The sequence below is a fragment of the Aptenodytes patagonicus genome, chromosome 17 (assembly GCF_965638725.1).
Source record: "Aptenodytes patagonicus chromosome 17, bAptPat1.pri.cur, whole genome shotgun sequence".
Taxonomy (NCBI): Eukaryota; Metazoa; Chordata; class Aves; order Sphenisciformes; family Spheniscidae; genus Aptenodytes; species Aptenodytes patagonicus.
In genome coordinates, this window is record NC_134965.1 from 12,912,200 (window position 1) to 12,934,167 (window position 21,968).

The 21,968-nt window shown below is 44.2% G+C and overlaps 2 protein-coding genes across 4 annotated transcripts in view; one reads left to right on the plus strand and one right to left on the minus strand.

The window, feature by feature from the left end:
* Positions 1–4,753, plus strand: part of PAFAH1B1 (platelet activating factor acetylhydrolase 1b regulatory subunit 1) — a 37,842-nt gene extending 33,089 nt beyond the window's left edge. For both annotated transcript variants that reach the window (XM_076354744.1, XM_076354745.1), the window contains exon 11: positions 943–4,753. In XM_076354744.1, coding sequence (XP_076210859.1) covers positions 943–1,016 — 74 coding nt within the window. In that variant the 3' untranslated portion in view covers positions 1,017–4,753. The remainder of the gene's footprint in view (positions 1–942) is intronic.
* Positions 4,754–7,760: 3,007 nt separating this feature from the next.
* The window catches only part of CLUH (CLUH binding protein of NUMT mRNA), a 42,438-nt gene continuing 28,230 nt past the window's right edge, over positions 7,761–21,968 (minus strand). For both annotated transcript variants that reach the window (XM_076354765.1, XM_076354764.1), the window contains exons 14-26: positions 20,273–20,425; positions 19,575–19,637; positions 18,638–18,882; positions 17,757–17,841; positions 16,912–17,065; positions 16,420–16,559; positions 16,227–16,307; positions 15,455–15,580; positions 14,812–14,933; positions 13,281–13,374; positions 12,382–12,516; positions 11,018–11,091; positions 7,761–9,745 (exon numbers count right to left, since the gene is read on the minus strand). In XM_076354765.1, the coding sequence (XP_076210880.1) occupies positions 9,577–9,745; positions 11,018–11,091; positions 12,382–12,516; positions 13,281–13,374; positions 14,812–14,933; positions 15,455–15,580; positions 16,227–16,307; positions 16,420–16,559; positions 16,912–17,065; positions 17,757–17,841; positions 18,638–18,882; positions 19,575–19,637; positions 20,273–20,425 (1,641 nt within the window). In that variant the 3' untranslated portion in view covers positions 7,761–9,576. The remainder of the gene's footprint in view (positions 9,746–11,017; positions 11,092–12,381; positions 12,517–13,280; positions 13,375–14,811; positions 14,934–15,454; positions 15,581–16,226; positions 16,308–16,419; positions 16,560–16,911; positions 17,066–17,756; positions 17,842–18,637; positions 18,883–19,574; positions 19,638–20,272; positions 20,426–21,968) is intronic.

The following is a 21,968-nucleotide window of genomic DNA, read 5'->3' on the forward strand; positions in this document are numbered from 1 at the left end:
TACTTTGAATTCCTGGGCATTCCTGGTTGGTATTACCAGATCTTGGTAGATGTTAGTTCCCCCCCCTCCGCCCTGGCAAAAACAAAACAAACAAACCCATCCATATTCAAGAAGGCTAGCTTTACTCTAGAATCTTCTCTATTGTTTTTTTTCTCTGTATTCCTCTGGCAGTTTATAGCTTCTTCAGTAAAGCTGTGTAAGTTAGGTTAGCAGTGGACCTGGAATTGGCTACTAAGGTTTCCTAATCAAACTTGCAGGTCTAATCAAAATGCAGGGTTTCTGACTTCACTCTTAAATTGTTGAAGACAGCTGATCAGAAAGGGGCAAAGAAAAGTTATGAGTTGAAGAACATTAAACCATTAGTATGGTTGGCTAACGTTGGAATTGGCTGCTTCAGTTTACAGATTGCTTTGCTGAACCCTTTCTGCACAGTGAGGCTTTTTGATTCCTCTTGGTTAAACTTCCCAGTACAGTCTGCTGACTCAGTCCAAAATTTATCTGTATGTATGAAATATTTTGGGATCTTCTGAGAAACAGTACACTTGACATTTTTTAAATACTAGCTCACAGCAAAAGGAAAAAGTCAAGTTTCTTGATTTCTGATTCTTGAATACCTCTTACGTAAATACATGAAGTTCTGTCTTCTGGTAGTATTCAGGGTTTTATCGATTTGAGATGTTTTGGACTCCTCTCTTACAACTTTTATCTGGATTCCTGTTCCATGAAAGCTCCTTTATAACTGAACTGAAAGTAGATTTTCACGCTTTACAAAATTATAGCATGAGAGAATTTGCCTTCAGAACTATGGACATGATGAGCTTTGAAATTTAGTCTTTGAGCTGGTATCTTTTTTTTTTTTGGAAAAAGTAATGATATTCAGTGAGAGCGGAAAATACTCAAGTTTTGGATTCGTTCCTAACATAAGCTTTTCTTTCCTCGCAGATTTCCACAAGACGGCACCGTATGTGGTTACTGGAAGTGTAGATCAAACAGTAAAAGTGTGGGAGTGCCGTTGATTGAATTCACATTTGACCCCTTTTTCCTCTGGATGCACTCAGATACCATGGTTACCCATTGAGCTCTGTTTAAATAAATATTGTCCTTTCATGTAAATTATTCTGGATGTAGATTGAGCTTATTAAATGTTACACACAAAGTATTCATGCATGGTGAATCCAAATTGTATACTGTAAATTTACATACGTTGTCTAGAAGTACCATAGGTTTAAGAACATGGGCTGGCATTGGTCACATCAGACCTAAGAAGGCAGAAGTTGGATAATTGAAATAGGGCACTTGACTGAATAGTTGACAGTGTCGTTCTATGTCGGATAATTATACCTGTTTTTCTTTCTGCTGTCTGTTGGTGCCTGAATTGGTGACCTCATTTGGGAAAAGTTTTGTAGGGCTCTTTCAGAAATGTGTATCTATGTAACATCACTTAAGTGTGCTTAATAAATCTTCTCTAAGAATACTAGATAATAAGGCTGCAATTCAGAATCTTCTGAACCTTATATGTAATTAATGGAAATTAATTAAACTCTGGAATATTTGTCATGAAACATTTGCCAAATCAACAGAATACACTTGTTTTGGCCTCCTATCACGCAAGGGTTGGTATATTTATATAACTAACTGTAAACCTGAATAAGACAACAAATCTTAGTAGCAGCTGATGTGATAAATGTATTTATTTTTTATTTGGTCATTCAATGGTTAAGCTGTGCTGTTAAACTAAGTTTAAATGTTTTTTTTGTTTGGGTTTTTTTTTTTTATGCTAGACGAACTTCCAGGAGGAGTTGTCCATCCCACTAGAATTTAGTGATCTAATTTCCACTAGAGCTTAATCTCCCAAATGACTGCCATGGTACAACTTGCTGTTTGCTTTCAATGTTTGTTAGAGATGTGCAATTCCTATTACACAACAGTATCAAAGTCCACTTCCCTCTTACTCACTTGCAGGAGGTTGGGGTATACAAAGGTTTCTTGGTTTCTTTAGTGCCTCCTTGGAAACCCTTTTGAAAATGAGGTTATGCTTACCTTGACAAGACAATGTGGCTTGAATAAAAACATACTGCGGTTTGCATATTGAGAAATATCTTGGGATACAGTATTTAAATACTTTAAAGAAAGCACTAAATACCTTGAGAATCAGATTATAATGGCAGATACAGATTGATACAGGCTTCTACAAGAAAAACACCACCATCAACAAAACATAGTCCATCTGTGGGAATGATGCTATCAAGTAAACATTTAAAACCAAAACCAAATCTTATTGGCAAAACTAGCCCAGCTTGGTTATTAGTATTTATGTTGTTTGGTGTATACAATTTTTAATTTGCATATCCCTGAAGTTACATATTTTGATCTGAAGTGAATGAAAATATTATAAATTAGTATTTTAATCAGCATTTTTGTGACAAATTCCATTGTAGATACTAAGAATTGCAATACTTATCAAACTAACCAGGTCTTTTTAAAAATCCACTTTAAAATTTACAATATAATGAAGTACCAGTCTGATGTTTTAACAGGTGAATTTGTGCTTTATTTTATTCATTTTGTTTAATACATGGCTTTTAAAACTGTCCCTTTTAAAAATAAGAATCCTTGACCAACATAGGGTTGGCTGGAGGGTGTACACACTAAAATGGTGAGGGGTATGGTGGTTAATTTCCTACAGTCACCCATAGAAGGATCCATTCTTCTGTGTGGAGGAGATGGATTTCGGTATTGGATCCTGGCATAGACTTGCCTCTGGGAAGGGGTGGAGGAAATGGTGTTCTGATGTGGGGGTTTTTTGGAGCCAGTTTAAGATTCAGGCTAATCTCTTAAATCCAGTGGTTTATGTAACTTTCAGTGTGTGTTTCTGCAGTTAAGCATGCACAAATAAAGTATTTTTTGTTTGTTAGCTGCTTGGACTGGAAAAATTTGCTGCTTTTTGTCCTATTTGAGAATTCCAGATACACAACCAGTGCATCTTAAAATTCCTCAGCGCATCTGCAACTGTAAAGTAATACATCTGTTTAATTCCTGATAGGACCTATAAACTTTATTTAAGTATAAAGTAAACCACACTCATGTACATAATTCATAAACATGAATGAGAAATTAAAGGTACCTATTAAGTGGAAGTTGTCTACTGCATTTTTTCCCTTTAGCATCCAACTATTCACAAGGACAAACAACTAACTGAAGTCATGTAAGCAGCATTTAATTGCTTGTGTGAAACACTCTGCTAAGTACTTCTGCAATGCAATTTGCAACCTTCTCCTTTAATAAGCAGTGAATAATCTCAGGGATGGTCCCGAGTGGATCAAAAGTTAAAGCCCTGTTTAGACAAAAAAGCGAAAGCCACAACACAGGAGTTGGGTTTGTGAGGGTTTCCTGCAGTGTCGCTCCATGATAATACACTGTGTTGAACTTTTTTTCCACTGTTTGCAATGTTTTCTGTCAGCTAATCCTGTGCCTTTCCTGTGATAAGTACAATAATGAGGTTACTGGTTTGGATTACGAAATAAATTTATCAGAGGGTTTAAGAGGTTCACTGCTGCTTTGTCACTTTCCTTACTAAAATTGGCATTGCTTAAAAAATAACTATGTATAGACCGTGTTACCAAATAGACAATACAGACTTTTTGGCTTAAAACCAGACAGACATTCCAGTGCCACACTAATGTAACGTGCCCAGGAAGTCTTAGATGCATTCTAAAAAGTGCAACATTTATTGTGGTTTAGACATAATCTGGAAGTTGATGTTTTATAGCATCTTGCACTTTAGAAGATTAAAAAAAAAAACCGTCCTGCTTTTGTGTATGGTGTGACCAATGATGTGCCCGGGGCACTAATTAAAAAGGAAAAAAAAAAAATTATCTAGTTGCTAGCAAGTTGTCCAAGGGCTGTGGAGCACTGTAGTATTTTGAAAGCTTTGGCTATAGACTCACCAAGCCCAGTCTACTTATACTGTCAGTACCCTGCTTCTCCTGTTTGCCTCCTCCTGTTTTTATGTGAACTGCCTGATAATATCACTCTTAAATAGCTTTTGACTCGTGTGAAAGCTATTTAAAAGAGAAAGATTATACTTTGTTTTTGTAGACAGTGGTGGCTTGATAATCCTTTTAATGATTTGAATATTAAAAAAAAAATACTGAGTTGAGTGAAGGAAAAACGCACTTAGAATGAGTTATTTGCTGTCCGGCTGTACATAAAGTCCAGTGTATTTAAAAAAGTCAATACCAAGAATCTTCTAGCCAGAATACGTGCATAAAATGGTAGGGATAAACATGTTAGGAGCGGGGAAGGTTGGGTTGGATTTACAAGTCACAACTGGATTTAACTGGCCTTTTTATCTTTCCACTGTGTCATGTAAGTAGCTGCTTTCTTGTCCTACCTATCCCTCAGGCTTCCCCAAGTTCATTCTGAAGATAAGTTAGCAAAGTCTTCAAGTTTTAGAAGTTGATCCTGACATTGACATGAAGGCAAACATTGAATTTTTTCATAAGAACGATGTTAGAGGTTGCAATTGGAGAAAACAGTTCCCAGACTGTAGGAGTTAACTGAAGCTATTGACACAATTTAAAAAAAAAAATAAAAAAAAATCAGTAAAGGAATGTATATAATACTGCTCTGTGTTTTACAGTAAGATTTGTTGCTCTCAGACTGTGTAAAACAAAATTTATTCATGTTTTCTGCATATTAAAAAAATCTTATTGTACCAATTGGTAAACTATTAAATGCATATAAAACTAGATGTGTTTTTGTTTCCTTGGATGCAAGAATTAAAACTATTTTGAAAAAAGCTATTGGTGTTTCACCCTTCAGATTTTGCTCCACACCTGCTGCTGCTTTTATCTAATTTTAATTTAAACTGTGCTCAGCTGAGGAGATGTGAAGCATTTTTAAGGCAATTGGTTACTGTTAGAATAGTCAGAGGTTTTATTGGTTAATATGGTGAAGTGAGATTTTATAAAAAAGCTCGTGCATGTTTCTTAAGCTGGTTTCGTACACGGTCTGGAAGAGCGTGGTTTGTCACGCTGCGCTGAGGGTAGATGGCTTGCCTCTTCCCGCACAATGCTCGCTCGCAGGCTGTGCTGGCTCGCTCGCGCTGGGTCTCTCGCTGAAGCCTCTGCTGCGTGACTGTTCCAGCAGCCCCCGCGCTGCAGGCAGCGCGTGGATGGTGGAAACCGCGTCTTGGGGCTTCAGTGAGGCGGTGTGTTTGGAGCGCGGTACACTTACGGTGTTGGGTAGCAATCTCGGTGTCTCGTGCTGAAGCAGTCAGTGTGGTTACGGAGGTGCAGCAGAGGAAGGCTTCCGGCTGTGCGTGGAGGCCAAGCGACTGTTGTTTGTTCTGTGACTGGGTGTGTGAGGGGAGCTCCCTCCCTTACTGGTCCTGTCCCAGGGCTGTGTTTTTCCCATTTTTTGTTTTGGTTTGGGGTTTTTTGTTTTGTTTGGGTTCACCCCCCCCCCCCCTACTTTGAACCTTACTTTACAGCAGACCTAATAAGAGCCATCTTTCACTATTTCTTTACTCGGTACCATTGGAGCGGTTGAGGCTGACGGTTGCAGTCACTGCAGTGAATCCTCCGAGTGACTCAGCGTGGGAGTACTCTCTGCTTTCTCAGGCAACAGCAGTCCTGTGCGGGTGGAGGTGCATACCTGGAAAGCTGAGGCATGGAAGTTTTGTTTTCATAGTGGTGTCTTTCAGTTGGTGTGTAGTTTGGTTTTTTTTTCCTGTGATCTGGCCTTAATTGCTGCTTATAAATGGGTCAGTGAACTAAAGTGGAAATGTGCATTTCTTCATTAATGGAAGAGCAAGGATGTGACCTTGACCGTGATGTGGGGCAGAGAATGAAACAAAGCTACTACCAGCTATGTTCTGGGTAATGGGTCTTGCACGGTGTTACTGAATAGCAGGAACAGACCTGGGATAGGCTTTTGGGGGAGACTGACTTTCATCTGGGAAAAACAACTGAACTGCATGCTCTGCCAGAGCTAGCGCGCGGGTCGGAGGTCCTGGCTGAGGTGAAGGGGCGTCCTGAGCTTTTGGTCCAGAGACGGTGTTAGGATGCAGGTTTGAAAGGAAAGCCTTCTGTGTATCTGCAAACATAGTAAGCTTATCAAAAGGGAGAGGTAAGGGATATTAAAATCTAAGTTGCTAAGAGCAACCTGGGCAGTTGAACAATTTCATTTTCCCCTTCAGCTTGGTGGCTTGTTGATTATGCAGCGAGTGCCTTACTGAAAGCGGCTTTCTAAGTGTATGACCAGTGTTCCACCAGTTGCTTCCAGTTTTGATATAGCAGTGATGGGTATTAAAACATTTTTCAGCAGGCAGGGTTGAATATGACAAATTGCACGTAGAGGAATTTTGGTCAATGGTGGGAAAATACCGTATTCAGTTGAGTAGGCTTCTCTCTGAACAGTACGACCACTAAATGCAGTGAAGCTTTAATGGTGACTTTTCCTTGAAAGAAGGCTGTAGCTTTTATGGTATGTGATATGTCCGATGACATTAGGTGCTGGAAATCCCTCTGTCCGGAAAGAAAGCAAGGAGGATAAAAATAGTGTATTTCTGTGTGTTTCCTGGATTGCTGATGTTTTTAATGTTTCTCTGAAATAATTTCATTTTGCTGCAGTTACTTTTCTCAGGCAGCGGCGTATTGTTACCTGCCAGCTACGGGAACAGCTGAGGTTCAGTGCTTCTGCCTGACACTGACACATGTGGTGTTAAATCCTGTCTGAGCCAGACCTGAATAGGTGTGAAAAGGTGGACTGCGAGTAACGGTATGAACTAGGAACAAAGTTGGCGTCACGGAGGTGAGTTGTTCTAGGGCCGGGAAAGCTACGTTCAGCTTCCTGAACGTCCACCCCCCTCTTGACCTGGTGTGTCCCCAGCCCCAGTTTGAGTCAGTTCTTCCAAGTTCATTTTTGTTTAAGAACTTGTGAACCGAGTACCTGAGAACACCCAAACCCCAAAAGAGAGGTAAAGAGAATTACAGAAGGTATGTTGTGGAATGCAGTTATTTAACAACTGATGGCATTCAAGCTGCTTAGCTGTGAAGCCGTGTTAGCTGGGATTTGCATCCTTCAGCTTCATTTCCCGTTTACAAAAACCCACAGTGGACCTGTGCCCCTGCTCACCCCCTTCTCCCCTTGAGCAAGATGGAGAAGTAGCTCCTCTGCCTTGAGGCAAAACTGATTCCGAAGCATCTGTTGACAGAAGAGGGTAGTTCCTGCTTCTCCGTGGTTTTGGGTTGCTGTGGTTGTGATTCTGGTGCTGGTTTTATTACTGATCTTTTGGAGTCAATTCCTCTGTCCACAGGGGCACTTTGTTAGAGGAAAAGGGTGCACGGAGCAGAGGCAGTGTTAACCCGCACAAGTTTGTGAACTGTGCGGCTTACTGAAATGTTCCAGTGACCGCAGCACCTTCCAAAATGGTCCAAGAGCTTTCAGTCCTGCCGCTGTGCAGGAGGCTGGCAAAACAGCCCAGCGTGCGCACCCCAACCTTGAGCATCACTGAGAAAGTAAGCCAGGGAAAAGTGTGTACTGGATGCAGGGAACAAACGTTTGCAGGTAGAGGAGTGCTTAATGGGGGCTGAACCCTGCCGTGTGGCATCAGTAGAGTTACAGGTTTTAAAGCCTCCAGCTAATCTGTACCTGCACCTGAACAGAAGTGGTGGCTCCAGTGATGGTGTTCAGACTAACGCTATCCCAACACCTTGCACCAAACTGTAAAGAAACCAATAAATAAAGTACCTAAAACAGTTTAAAAAGCTTTTAATGGACTGAAAGAGACTAGCAAAAGAAAAATCTTGTAGGAAAGATGCACTGTAGTCATTTATTGATTGCCTTCCAGGAAATTCAGAATTTTTCTAATAGGAGCAAGTTCTTTTGCAGTAAAGACTCCTCCTGCTTTGCCGCCTCTCACAACTTGGAGGCTACTCCCCTCCTTCCCTTCCCCCCCACCAAGAGTTACAAATACCTGTAATGTAGTACAGGAAACCAAGGGTACAGAGCACAGTGACAGCACTTGTTCTCCAGAAGGTCAGTAAAAGAAGCAATGCAAATTAGCACAGGGTACTATCCATGACAGACAACACGAGAGAGAGAAAGACTGGACTCCTTTGTCAGCACAGGGTGGCTGCGTTCTACAGCTTGATCTGTTTGGAAAAAAGGACATTCAACTCTGTCGGCACACCATGGCCTGCGGTGGCCACATCTTACCTGCTTTGTGACTGGCGTGGCCAGGGGAGCACGCGCTAGTCATTGACAACTGCCATGGGACGTGTGTGTGATGGGGAGGGGACGTAAGGATTTGTTTAGTGGCATCTGCCATTTCAGTAACATCCATTGCCAGCAATGGAAGCTCCCCTGGCAACAATCTCAAAACCAGTGTGCAAAAGTCATTTAAGAAGGTCTTAGCCATAGGTTTCAGTGCTGTGGGAATTTTAGTTTTTGTTTAACCCCCCCTCCCCGAAGCCTAGTGATTTCAGCTTGTGGGAAACCCACGATTCCAATCTGGTTCAACTTGCCTGTCAGGTTAAAATCCATCAGCTCTGTGTTACAGTTGCTATTGCAAATGAGACCAAGTCCCTATTTCTGACTTTTCCTCCCCTCTTCCCTTGCCCTTTTAATAGGGCCACGATTTCCTGCTAAATTACTTTAGTTCAGACCTCATTTGATGCCATTATCAATCTCTCCTAGGCACTGGGGTTTCCATTGTAATGGAAGTTTGTGCGCTTTTTTTAAACATCAAGCCCTCACTCTTTGGATACAGTATCCTAAGTTACTCAGCTGCAAGCAGAGCAGAGAGGTGGAACTGTGAGTATCATTCATATATATATATATATCTATATCTCTCTATCTATATCTTTACCTTGAAAATTAGAATGTGAATGTTACAAAACCCCACTGAATTTCAGCACTGCCAACCAAAAGTAGAAAAAAATGGTTAATGGAATCCAATGGCTATATCCTGATGTAGAAAATGCTGTACATTCCCCCATTTTTACTCACACATTACAGGCTTCAGTCATCTGAGCAATACAAATATGGCTGCTTAGTTGTCTTAGCACAAATCGGGATAGTGACTGGGGGGAAAGAAATCTTTTGGCTTGGAATCCACATTTTACAAGAACGCTGAGCAGTGGATGGGGCTGGTTTTGTACTGTTTTAGCAAAGCAGTGTCCTTAGTCAACATAAAAATGACCTGAGAAATGTTACATACCTCAAGACAGTTCATTTGGAATTCATATGTACAAAGTAGAAATAACTGATGATACGCACACACACACACAACACGTACGCACACACACAGGCGTGACAGCCTCTGGCTCCGCTCACCTAGGATGGGTCTTTCGTATGCTGCTGCATCCTGGCCACCTTCCCCTTCACGTGGCAGACACAAGCTCAGTCAGACAGATTACATTTCTCAGATTAGTTCTTTGCATTGTGTATTAATTGTACCAGTGCAATAACATTGTCAAAAAAGGAGGAGCTGCTCCAGGGGAGTCCGAGACCCTGGGTCAGATTCAGAAAAGGGTGGTTTAAACTTTTTTTTTTTAAGCGAGGTACACATTAAGCAGAGCTCTGTGTTAAGGGGATCTCAGCAGAAGGCATGCTTGGCTCAGCCTCTTTCTCCTCCACAGCTTTGTCCTCTGGTTCCAGCTGTTCACCACTTTTTATGCTTTCCTGGAGCTGCTGGCGTCGCTGCACCTCTGCTTTAAGGTTTTCCAAGTCTTTTTGGCTGAAGGGGAAACCAGGAAGGGTAGCAAACATTAGACTACCTTTAGGAATGGTGTGAAGCACAGGGACAAGGTGGTGTTCCACAAAATAGGAAATGCTCCTAGCGCTTGCCCTCCTCCTGCCAGATCCCAGGTCCCATGTCTCAGCAATACCTGAGCAAGGCTAGGGGGTTGGGTTGCCATTTGGTTTTGAACCAAAAGGCACCAGGACGTGACCCATCAGTGGCCACTCGGGGCAGAGGCAGTGAGGTTAATCTTGTCTATGTCCAGGCAGCCTCCAGCTGCTTCTGGTGAATTTTTACCATTGGTCATTATTTATAGCATTAGAAGAATACAGTCTCAGCTCAGGTCATCTTTTTCCACTCCCCCCCCCTTCCCCCCCAATCAAATTTTCAACTAAAAGTCTAAGAGACAATTTATAATAAATGAAAAAAAAATTTTTTAAGAGTACTGCTGTTTATAGTGGTCTTGATGATGATAATCAGGGCTAGTATTATGATCTTGGCTAATGTTCTTTGTAAACAAATCCTGTGGAGCTGGGGAAGGAACACCTCCAAGATGTCCTTAAAGGAACTACCTTGCTAAGCAGCCTTGTCTGTGGAAGAGCCGGTGCTGTTCTTCACAGCCCAGCACTGCTCACTTCATTTCTTCTGGATAGAGACCGTTGACTGTGCTTCAGCTACCTCCCACTCTGCAAACAGAGCTGAACGAAAGAATCCCTTTGCTGCTGGGGTGACCGGCTGAGAACAGGCGGCGAGGGGAGATGCCAGCTCCTGGCTGCTTGCAGAGCGACCCATGGGGCAAGTCACACAATAGTGGTCTTGCCCACTGATGCATCAATTCTCCAGGAAGCTTGCCTGATTTCCTTTAGCTTCACAGAGCAGCTTTATGAGATCAGATTGCTGCTACAAGCTCAAGGTTACAGTTTTGAAAGAGACACCTGACATTTCATGCAGTGTTCCTCCAACCAGGAGCTCTTTTAGTGTCACTAAGGATTGCCCAGGGATCCCACAGAGCATCCCTTCACAAGTGTTCAGCAGTGCCTTCAGGGGATCCAGCACCTCCAAAAGCAGTTTTTATGCAGAAGTGACAATTTCTGCCATTATTTGCCTAGTGCTGCCTGAAGAGGTACCTAAGATCACTGGAAACTCCACATTTTGGGTCAGTGACTCAATGCAAAGAGAAGCGTTGTATTTATGCTATCTCTGGAACAAAGCTTACACAAAAAGACTACTTGGTTTCTAAAGGTACAACACACAGAGGTATCACTCTACCTTAGTGGAATGAAGAGAATCCCATTGATAATGTTGAGCTGCTCCAGGACACTGGCCATACTGGGAGCTGTGAACTACAGCGTAAGACAAAAAAAAAGAGTGTTTAAAGTCAAAACCCAGACAGAACAACTCAGAGCTCCTAAGCAAGTCCAGACCCCATTTACCAACAGCTGAGAAAAAGCTAGGTCTCATATGACACTCTAGCAGCTGTAAGGTGGCATAATTTGTATTTTCTACCTCTTTATACTCATAAGTTGAAAAGCAACATCTAGAGACCCTTAGTCACTGTGGGCAACCTCCCCTCTGAACTCTGCAGGACTCAGTTAAATGTAGTGTATATGTGAGTTCAAAATGTAGTGGTTTTTTTTTTTTTCTTTCTTGAACTGTTGTTTACCATTTTATGGGTTTGAGCCTCTTAGCTGGACGCTATTTCCTGGACTTGACCATTTACTCAATTCAAGGTCCTTATGCTCAAATTACTCTGCCATAAGCTCTTCAGTTCTGTACCCAGTTCTTTGCAGCGAGAAGAAAACCCAGCCACTCCCAGAGCACTATCCTGCCCTGCCCTTTCTACTGGGAGGGAATCTCTGCAGCTGGAAGCCTCTTCCCCAGCCTGCTGGCTCACAATCCTCTGGCAGCCGCTGGTGTACAGCATGGCAGGGAGAACACCCATCACACAAGTTAGTGCGTACTCCCCTAGATATGCCACAGACAGGCTGGTGTGATCTGCCAGGTGCACAGGCAGGTAAGAGCAGCTGGGTTTGGCCCAAGAGGGCCAATCTGTTCCTGCTCCATGTAAGGCAAGGCAAGGCAGGCCCCCCCATGCTCCGCTCTGCTGCCCAGCCTCCCCACACCACAAAATCCTTGGAAGAAGAACAAAGCACCTGGTGAAAGATGACAGCATTTTTTAGGATGAGGAAACTGAAGTACTTTTGGCTTGTGCAACCTGCCTACAGCCAGTGAGTCAGCAGAGGGGCAGGTTTGCACATCATAGGTGTCCCAGGGCTCCCACACTGTGAGCTGCCCAGCGTGTCCTTACCGATTTCCCCGGGTGCCCTGCAACGCAGTCAGCTGCGCTCAACTGCCTGAGCTCAGGAGAAAGAGCCAGAGCCCAGAACCGCTCTATTCAGAAGCAGAGGGGACAAATGCTCAGTCCGCGTTGGTTACACTGTGCATGTCTGTCTGATCCTCTGCCTTTGCAGGGACCTCCTGCCTGTGAAGGGTCTGCAGCTGGCACAGCCATTACTACCTCCTGCACAGGCAACATCTGCACGCGTATGCTGACGTGTCCTTCAGGAGCAGCTAAATACAAATCTCTGCCTTCATGGCAAGTACTCTCGATCGCTCTCGTTGCATAAGGCTACCTTAAGTGGCATGATGTTCGCATTGGAGCCATTCTTGTAAATCTCGTTCATTGTGCGTTGAAGAGCGACTGCTTGCTGAGTCAGGTATTTCAAGTACTCAGAGCTCTCTTTGGTCTTTTCATGGTGTTCTCCAAGCTAATCAGAAAAGGGAAAATAAAAACCAAAGGTACAACATTACAAATCAGAATAGGACCCAAACCAGGGTGCACTCCTATCTCTGCTAGCTCAACATCCTTACAGAAACGCATAACTGGATTTCACCTGCCTTGGCATTCAAAAAACAAACAAACAAAATTCCTCCAGGAGCCTTATTATCAACATTACACATTTCCATCAAGTAGGAGCACGTTTGCAGGGTGAGCGGCATTCCCTCCACCAGGCTGTGCTTTCAGCCAGTGAATCACGGTGTACAACTGCAGACGTGTTCAGACAGACCCCGGGCTGATGCAGAAGTTTCACTGTGCATCAGCAAGGGCTGTGAGCGGGAGAAGGTATTGCCCATGAAACAGCTCAACTACCAAACGAGTTTGGATCTGGTATTTAAAAGACAGGTGGTGTAAAAAAAGTGGAAAGAACAGGCCAGCTCTTTCAGTGCCCTGCCAGAACATGGGGCCACGCCACCAACAGAAGTTTCTGTCCAGTGACAGGGGTACAGCAAGAACAAACTTGCAGGAAGGCAAGTTTTATGCCAAAGACTTTTGGCATAAAATCTGGTCAATTATTGTACAGGGCAGCAATTCTGCCCTGTCCCTAGAAAGAAGATTCCCTGGCATCTGCTCAGAGCTGTTTGTAAGAAAGGCCTCCCTGAGTTCCGAGTTGTGGCACTGTTTTGCTGTGGTACTGCTTGTTTCTGGCAGGAAAGTGATATGACACAAGTTAGCAGCATGCATGCTCATTACCTGGTTTTTGTAGATGGTGTAGCCTTCCTTCTCGTGCTGCAGAGCTGACCGGAATTCTGCTTTGCTCTCATACACTCGGGCTACCAAGTGGTGGCTGAGGGAAGGAGAAGGGTTTAGAGGTAGTTTAATGAAGAAACATTTCTGCACTACAGCGAGCATGACTTTAACATAACAATGTTTAGGCTAGAAGTCTTAATACCAGTGTCAAAGGAGGCCGATACTGGACTCTGAATACAGCACCCTGGTAGTTACTTCTCCCCATCCCATTTGGGGATTAATTTACTATACTGATTTGGGCTGGATTTTTGTTGAAATGCTGAGAAGTGACCTACAAAAGTAAAGACTGAACTGGGGATTTTTTCCTCCTGCACCCAGGAAAGCTGAAGGCCACAGCGGTGAACTGAATGGAGGCAGCACATCCACGGGACCATCTCGGCGCTACATTTGTTAACTGGAGAAGAAGGAAGCAGTCATAAGTCCTTACCCTTCAAAAAGGGTCTTTTTGTTTCTTAGAAAGCAAAGGTGTGAATTACTTGATTATTCACAGCCAAAAGTAAAAAAAACTTCCGGCACAGAAACAACCAGCAAAAGAGTGGCGGAGCTGGGACCCAAGTCACCTGGGCTCTCTCCAGTTGGGAGAGCTGACTTGGCTTGGACTTTGCTTCCTTAGTGTTTCTGGAATGAAAAAAAGATTTCTGTTTTTGGCAGTATTACTCTGTGGGAGGTGATGAATCTCATCGAGCATCCCAGTGCTACTAAGGGAAGGCAAGATGCTGTCTGCAGAATGCATAGCCATCAACTGCTGGAAAACAAATCTGACTCTTGTGGGTGCTTAGTAAGATTTATTTTCACCCTGACGAAGAACAGATGGGTTGCAATGTGGTAGTAGTAATTAGGAGTGGGCCACTGCTTGGTTGATAGTGAGCCAGTTTTGCATTCAAGGACAATGCATGCAGCACTGAAGAGCAGTGGGTATCTAGAGCAGATCCTAAAGGTGCCAACCACTCATAGCTCCCTTGGAAACAAGGAAGCTGCTCAGTATTTTATTCAAATACAAGACTTTATGGTAAAGGACAAAAGCGAATTATATGCTTCTCAAAGATAGCTCCCTGAGGGCTGAAACAATTAACTACAAGTGTTTACGTATCATCCCAGCCTCCCAGTATGATTACATTAGCCTTGCTCTCCAACCTTCACTTGCTTCACGTTTTTCTGCTGAGAGTCCACAATGACCAGGGTCATCTTGACAGATTTTTGGGGCAACCAGCATTACAGCAGATCCCACAATTAGCTTTAAGAACAAGGGATCTCCATCTGTCAAGACAACAAATTTGGATGCTGCACCATGACCTTGACTCATGCAGCCCAGCAGTCCCAAGGAGCCTGACAGCTGGGACGAGAGTCAATCTCTAATTTAACAGGATAGAGTTGGACACAGCCGGATCAGATCCCTCCCATATAAGCACAGGGTGAATGTACTCACTCTCTTTAACAGTACGGTGACACAGCCCAGCACTCCACCCTGCCTCACCTTAGTGCAACTTTCAAAGACTTGGAGCCGTGATACTTGGAGCTGATGGCCAGCGCGTTCTCCAGGAACCGGAGGGACAGGTCATACTCCATAACCCCGTGGAGCACCAAGCCAATGTTGTTCTGCACAAAGAAGTCAAGTAGGCATTCAGAAAGCAAATTCAAACCATGCATGTATTGCTTTGTAAATACCAAGACCACACAGGTATTACACTGCTGAAAAGGCTGTAGCAGCTGCAAGTCCCCAGCAGGTATCTCTATAGCACGTAACACGTGACAGGAGACCATTCTTCCCCTTGGGAGCTCAGTCCAAGCAAGCCAGACAAAAGTGAGAGAAGGAACTCTCCATTTTATGCAAGGGCAACAAGAACAGGCTAAATTAAGGAATTTGCCCAAGGATTACAGGCGCTCGAACCCACGTCTCCAGTGTCCCAGTGCAGAGCTCCAGCCACAGAAGGCTGACCTTCCCAGCTAAAGAGTCAAACTCCTTTCTTCTCTTCTTCTAATAGCACTAACTGGTAGTAACCCAGGGAGGAAAAAGCAGTGCCTAAACGTTTATTTTAAATAGCCAGCACTGTGGGCATTTTAAAGGCCCACAGGTTTCTTGGAGATTAGAAACTTGAAGGCTCTAAAATACTACTTACATCTAAGAGTGCCATTTCTGGGTGATCCTCCCCAAATACCAATAGCATGAGGTAGCGTGCACGGTACAGTAAGTTCAATGCTGTAGAGAGCTGGCTGTTCGCAAAGCAGTACAAAGCAAGGTGCATCTATAACAAAAGAAGTAACCCAGCATTAACGGTTTTTACTTATCACTCTGTAAAGCAAACTAATCTCTCCTTTCTACTCCTTTCCTCAGCTGCACACAAATAAAAAGGTCTTCCTTTATGGTTAAAAAGGATTTCAACCACTCCCAAAAGTCCAAGTCTGCTGGTTGATTTACAGTTCCACTGAGGTATCACGTAAGATATAAGTACTGAGGAAGCCCAAGTGTTTCATTTCAGTCTCTTATGCACCTCAAGGAATATTTCAAAACTGACCTGTATGTATATGACATTCTGATTGCGCTTTTGGGGGGATTCTTTCTCTTTCTTCGTTTTTGACATAAGCCCAGGGCAAAAGCCAGCAGAATTAATGAATATAAATAAACATTCAGCAGACAAAACCCCAAAATTCTAAACTAAGTAGGACAAATACTGACCATGCAGGACGCTTATAATGCAAACACTTAGGTATTTGGCTTACAAAATCATAAGATACAAAACTTATGATGGAAGTGGAGGATTCTGGAAAGGAATTCTGCAGAAGGAAGGAAAACTGCAACTGTTTTCTAGATGCAGACATGAATTAAGGCTCACAGACAGACTCCAGGTGGACACATGAGGTGCTGCTTCTCCCCCAGCACCCTGTACTCACGTATTCTTGAATCGTGTTGGGATGTTCAATACCCAGGACCCTCTCGCTCATTAGCACTGCTTTCTGCTGATTACTTAAGGCCTAAACAGAACAGAAGACCCAAGAGCAACTCACACAGTGCTGTGCACTTGAGCAAGCAAGCATGGGGAAGGAATGAGAGGACTAAACAGACCCTATCAGAGCCCTTGCTTACCTCTGAATAATCTCCCATGATATAGTTGAGACGAGCTAGCAGCCTCAGGCAGGCACAGATTTCTACATGCATAGCACCATACACATTGTTGAACAAGTTTAAGGCTTCATTGATGAGCTCGCAGCCCTCCTTCAAGAAACCTGAAAAAAGTTATATTCATATACGTATGTGTGTTAAATAACCCCTAATACTACTGGAGAAGCGTGTTGCCCATGAAGTGAAAACAGTAGTGGGATATGTAGCCATAAGCCACTGCCTTGTGTAAGGACTAAAACCTAGGAGAAGGAAATTGCTGCCCTACATCCATCCTTGTTCATCACTGGTAACTTTATAGCAGGTGTGTGTTTCAGATGGTCTTGGAGACCACAATTCTCTACCACAACAGGGTGGGTGGGGGTATATTGGTGGAGGGCAGCGGGCCATGCCACACATACCCTGCTCTTCCTTTTATCAGCAGTCGCCTCAAGAGGCAGAGGCATGTTGGGTCTGTACCTTGCTGAACCTTTGCTTGCCCGCTCTGGAAGAAGTGGAAAGCATCGGAGGCTTTAGGGTTTACGTGCTTCACTACAGGGAAGATGTTGAGAATATCCTCTTCTGTGAAGGTGGGCTTGTGCCTGTTGTCAAAGTTGTACTCTTTCAGCAGTATCTGGAGGAACCGAAAAGACCGGAGGTTATGGTCACCACTTTCATAGGTACTTGGCAAGAAAAGAGTGGAAAATGAGCCTTGAATTCTGCATGCAGATTCACAGTCAAAACATCTCCTGTATCACTACCTGGGGACAGAGTTTTGAAAAAAGGTCACGTGTAGGCATGCACCACCACGTGTGCATGGCAAAGTCGCACCGCAGTGCCAAGGCATGGTCGTGCCAGCACAGGAGCCCCAACAGGGAAACCCTATCCAGCCAAACTCCCGCACCCCACAGAGGAGCGAGAAGGCAGTGCTGTGGGGAAGGAAACCCCCTGTTCTTCAAGCAAGGACAACCCCGAAGTCCTGCTCTGCTCAGCCAAAAAGCTGCTTCTCTTTGGATGGGGAGTATGCGTGTGCATGAACTTCTGATGTGAGGTTGGTTTGTCAGACAGAGCAAGCTACAGGAATTGTATTCAGGCTGGCTGATCTTCCAAGGGAGATGCACAGCAAGTTTATCCTAAAAGGGAACTGGATTAGAAACCTCTTTCCCCGGAGCTGGAACCTATATTCCAACATTGACACCACAAAGACCTATAGGGGCTCGCACTGTCTGTCTGAAAGGCTGTCCCCTGCAAAGCAGTTTGCACTTACTCTTCATGTTTCTCAATATAGAACATGATGGGGAAGGGAGGGAAGATGTGGATCTTACTTGGACTCCAGTTTTGAGGGAGATTTCACGGAGCAGGGTGATTTTCTGTAGATTATACACTTCAGCTGCTTGGTCAGCATTCTCACTGCAAAAAGCACACAAAGGCTTCAGCTCTCAGGTAAGTTTCTGCTCAAGGACATCCCTCCACTGTGGCGTATCTGAAGCACAGGTCTCTCTACAGCTAGGTGCTAACTGAAACCAATGACTAACATTACTGTGGTTGCTAGTGGTCTATTAAAGCTTACAGAGATGTACAACAGTACTTTTTACTGAAATCCTATGTGTGTTCTCCTCAAAGCTCACTGCAGAGTTTAGGCAAGAGTCTGAATGCCTTCGGCTCTTGGTAAAGAGTGAGCTGTCCCTGACATGAAGGGATGATTGCTGATTTAGCCAACTAGTCATGGTTTTTCTCTTGGGCCACTTCGCTTGCGCTTCCAGTTTAATACTCACTATCTGCACCTTCCAGCAGCCTTATTCACCATCTCTGTTTCAGACACAGGAGAAACTGTCCTTGTTTTTGGAACATAAGCTCCCTTCAGCCTAAATCATCATCTATATAGACAAGTATCTTTTGACTACACTCCTTCAACTTCTTGCCTTCTGCTCCCCTCTGCACCACTAAGGAGAGGTTTCCCTTCCTCCTGGTTTTCCTAGCTGCCTTTGCCTCATAGGTTTCATCTCATTTCAAATTTCAGTTACACTTCCCCCTGCTGCTCTTTGCCTGATTTCTTTCCATTATAAGCCTGTAAAACTCCCTCAAGAGTACAGATTTATATTCAACAGCAAACAAATCAAAAAGGCAGGTCCTATTAAAGAACAGTAAGAGCTACAGACATTTGGTGAGAGTCCAGGCACAAGTGAGGGTAATTTGCTCTGCTTACCATTCAAGACTAAAATCGAAGTAGTTCTTTGCTTCTGAACAAATATTCTTCCAAAGCTCCTGCGGGGTCATGCTGGCCCATGCAGTGTTATCGGCATTTCCAAGGTTCCTGTTTTTCCTTTTCTTATTCTTTTTCTTGGAGACCAGCTCATCAGCTGGAAGATGGGCAATGGGATTTGGAAAGGAGCTTAGAAAGCAATTGAGGAAGTGGCTGATGGCTGCTGATAAACCCGACAGCTCCACACCCTACAGCGAGACACCGAAATCAGTCTTGGAAGACACCTGCCATCACACAGGCACTACTCTGACCCTGAGTCTAACACAAATCCAGTCCTACCAGAAACAGGAAAATCTTCCAGGAGAGGGAGAGGAAGGCGATATTTGCAAGTGGAACTAGCACAGACAGAATTATGTAGATATAAGAGATAAGTATATACCTACACACATACACAAATATATATTCCATTTTGGGCTGCTACCTGGGACAGAGAAACTAGAGAATGTAAAGAAGATTTTGACACTGGAGTAAAGCCAGGCGTATTGCTATGCTATGTACGGACAGGTATAAGGACGCAATAGTGTTCATGCAATCAAAAAAACTTCTTAGAAGGGCAAAAGCAACACTGTTTAAGAGGAAAAGATGTTACAAGGAAAACAAGCTGTGATTTCACTTTTAAAAGCCTTCAACATAATGAGTGAGAATCTGGGGAAGAAAAGCATGAATGATTACTCTCTGGGAAACCTATCTTCAAGTGGGAACTTGTTTTCCCTTACACGCAGGCCTGTACCTATTTTAGCGCTAATGAGATTGTACTTCCCGTTGCTAGGCAACCCCTATGAACTGCCTAATGAGAGAAGAGACTCAAACAGCTCTCTATTTGTGGAAAAAAGTCATTAGAGAGGACACACAAGGCAAGAGGTTAGACTGCAGGTCATACCTGGAGGTACGTCTTGAAGATGTGTTTAGCCGATCGAGTGATCAATTCACTGATTCCTATTTTCTACCCAAAGGAATAAAGATCAGAGATTAAGAGTCAGTCGGCAATAACAATGAAAAATACGCTTTGCTTTTGAAGTGGGCTTTTATCAAGATCTGCAGAAGACGCATTCTCCAGTCCTGACCCTGCAGCTCAGAACTGTTTTGCATTTGACAACACTCCTGGAGCCAGGGAAGAGCCCCCTGCACACCCGTGCATGGTGACCACAAGCCACCCCATGCGGCCCAGCTCAGCTCTAATGCTGCTTCCAGGAGCCACCGCAGCACAAGCCCTGCGCGTGCTCATGGGCAGCCGCGCTCCCAACACTTTCCAATTTTATCCAAAGCCCTGACAGATCTTAGAGGCTTAAAAAATGCATGGCTTAAAATCCAACTGTGTGTTACCTGCTATTACGCTTGGGAACCCCTGAAGCACTTCTCTATCCCAAAGGACACTCAAACCTTCTAACATGAAAGCCATTTAGGATTTGGGAGCAAAACTCCTCATCCACCACTCACAGGTCCTTCTCCCTCCTCCTCTATTTTTGAAGCTGTTTATTTTTACACAGAGAAAACAATTGGCCAAGTTGGAATCTATACAGGGCAAATTACGCCAGAGGCAGTTTTAATTGTCAGTCTGAAGTTAAGCCTGATGCTTACGAAAATGTGATCCAGCTGAGCACGGCCAGGGGTCTTGGTGATGAAGTTGATCACTTTGCCTAGATAACGCATGTTGATGCCCCTCTGGTGCATGGCCTCTGCTAAGGTAGCCCCATCCATTGGGAGCACTGTGTGATCCAGACAGTCTTTGACCTGCAGGGTATACGCAAACTTCAGTTACAGAGAGCAAACATGAAGGAAAGAATTTCAATTTAAAAAAAAAAAAAAAAACCACAACAAAAAAAAACCTGACTGAGGAGGGAAAAAGGCATTGCTGACAGAGAAGGCAGTTTCCAGGGATGACATTTAAGTTACAAGCACAGCAAGAACTGGCAAGTACAGAGCACTGATCAGCCAGAGCCAGGGCTGCCGGGTGTTCCCTGCCTTGGGCCATAGGCTCCACAGCCAGCAAAGTGGATAAATTCGGCCTGCAGAGACTCCTCAGGAGCTCTGGTTAGTGCCTCCTCTGCTCTGCCTCTGGGGTGGGACTGCTGTTCTGGGATCTGGCACAAAGGAAACCCCGAGTGGCCACAGCCTCGAGCTCCCTGTGCAGCTGCGGGGCTGTGAGCAGGAGCGGCGTTGTGCCAGCAGCAGGAGGGAGAGCTGTTTCTCCAGTGCTAATGGGATGGCAAGCCGCCCAGCGCTGCGAGGGCACAGGGGGGCAGGACTGCTGTTCCCCAACTGCCAGCGGCACACACCTCTGTTACCTGGGGTTCAGGGTCGCCCCAAAGGCCAACAGTGACCCCGAGCAAGGCTCTTTTGGTGAGTGCTGTAATACCAGAGACCACCATGCTACACGGGCAGGGGGAACACTTGCACCAGACAGCCCAAAGCAGTTTGTGCAAGCTCCTTGCCACTTGTACCATTTTTACTCTTATGTCTCAGTGGAGAATGAGCAGCACTATGCACTCCCAATAAGCAGTGGGCAACTGAGGTGCGGAGAGATCAACTGTCATAGTAAAACAGCTCAGGCTTCATCCAGTTCCCTGTGTGAAACAAGCAGAGGCAAAGGCCCCGTGGAGCAGCGCAGAGGATTGTAACCAAGTGCTGAGCATGCAGTGTCTCGAGTGGAGCAACAGCGTTCAGCATAGTTCAGCATACGACTTCCAGCGGTTTGCCCGAGGCCACACAGGAACTCAGTAGCAGAGTAGGGACTCAGGACTCCTGTGGCTCAGGCAATGAGAACCGCTTTCCCTTTGGCATAGCTTATTTAACTAATGCTTGTGGAACTAGCAGGCTAACCCTTCTTTAAGCGCCTCACAGTCACTAACTAAAAACATTTCCAATTAAAAGACTACATGGAGTTGTGCACACTTAGCTGATAAGGGGAAATGGCACTTGCATTTTAAGTTGTGTTGCAGTGCTGATAAAGAGTCACTTAATTCACGTCATGGAGTAACACCAGTTACCCTCTGATACACAGAGTATGGAGGACTGCCTGCTTACAGCAGCTGGCCTGTAACTTGCCCTCACACATGCTTGTGCAGCGTTTTGGGTTTATATACTAGTGGATCAACTATCTTGTAAAACAGTCACCAAGCCCTTTTCTGATTCACTCCCTCTCCTTTTTTATTTAAAGACTGAATAGCTGGTCTTAGAGATTACGCTGACTACAAAACTAGTGGATTTAGAGTTCAGAAAAAACTTTCCAGCAAGGAAAATCCCCTCCTACATAAGACCAACAACTCCTGAACCT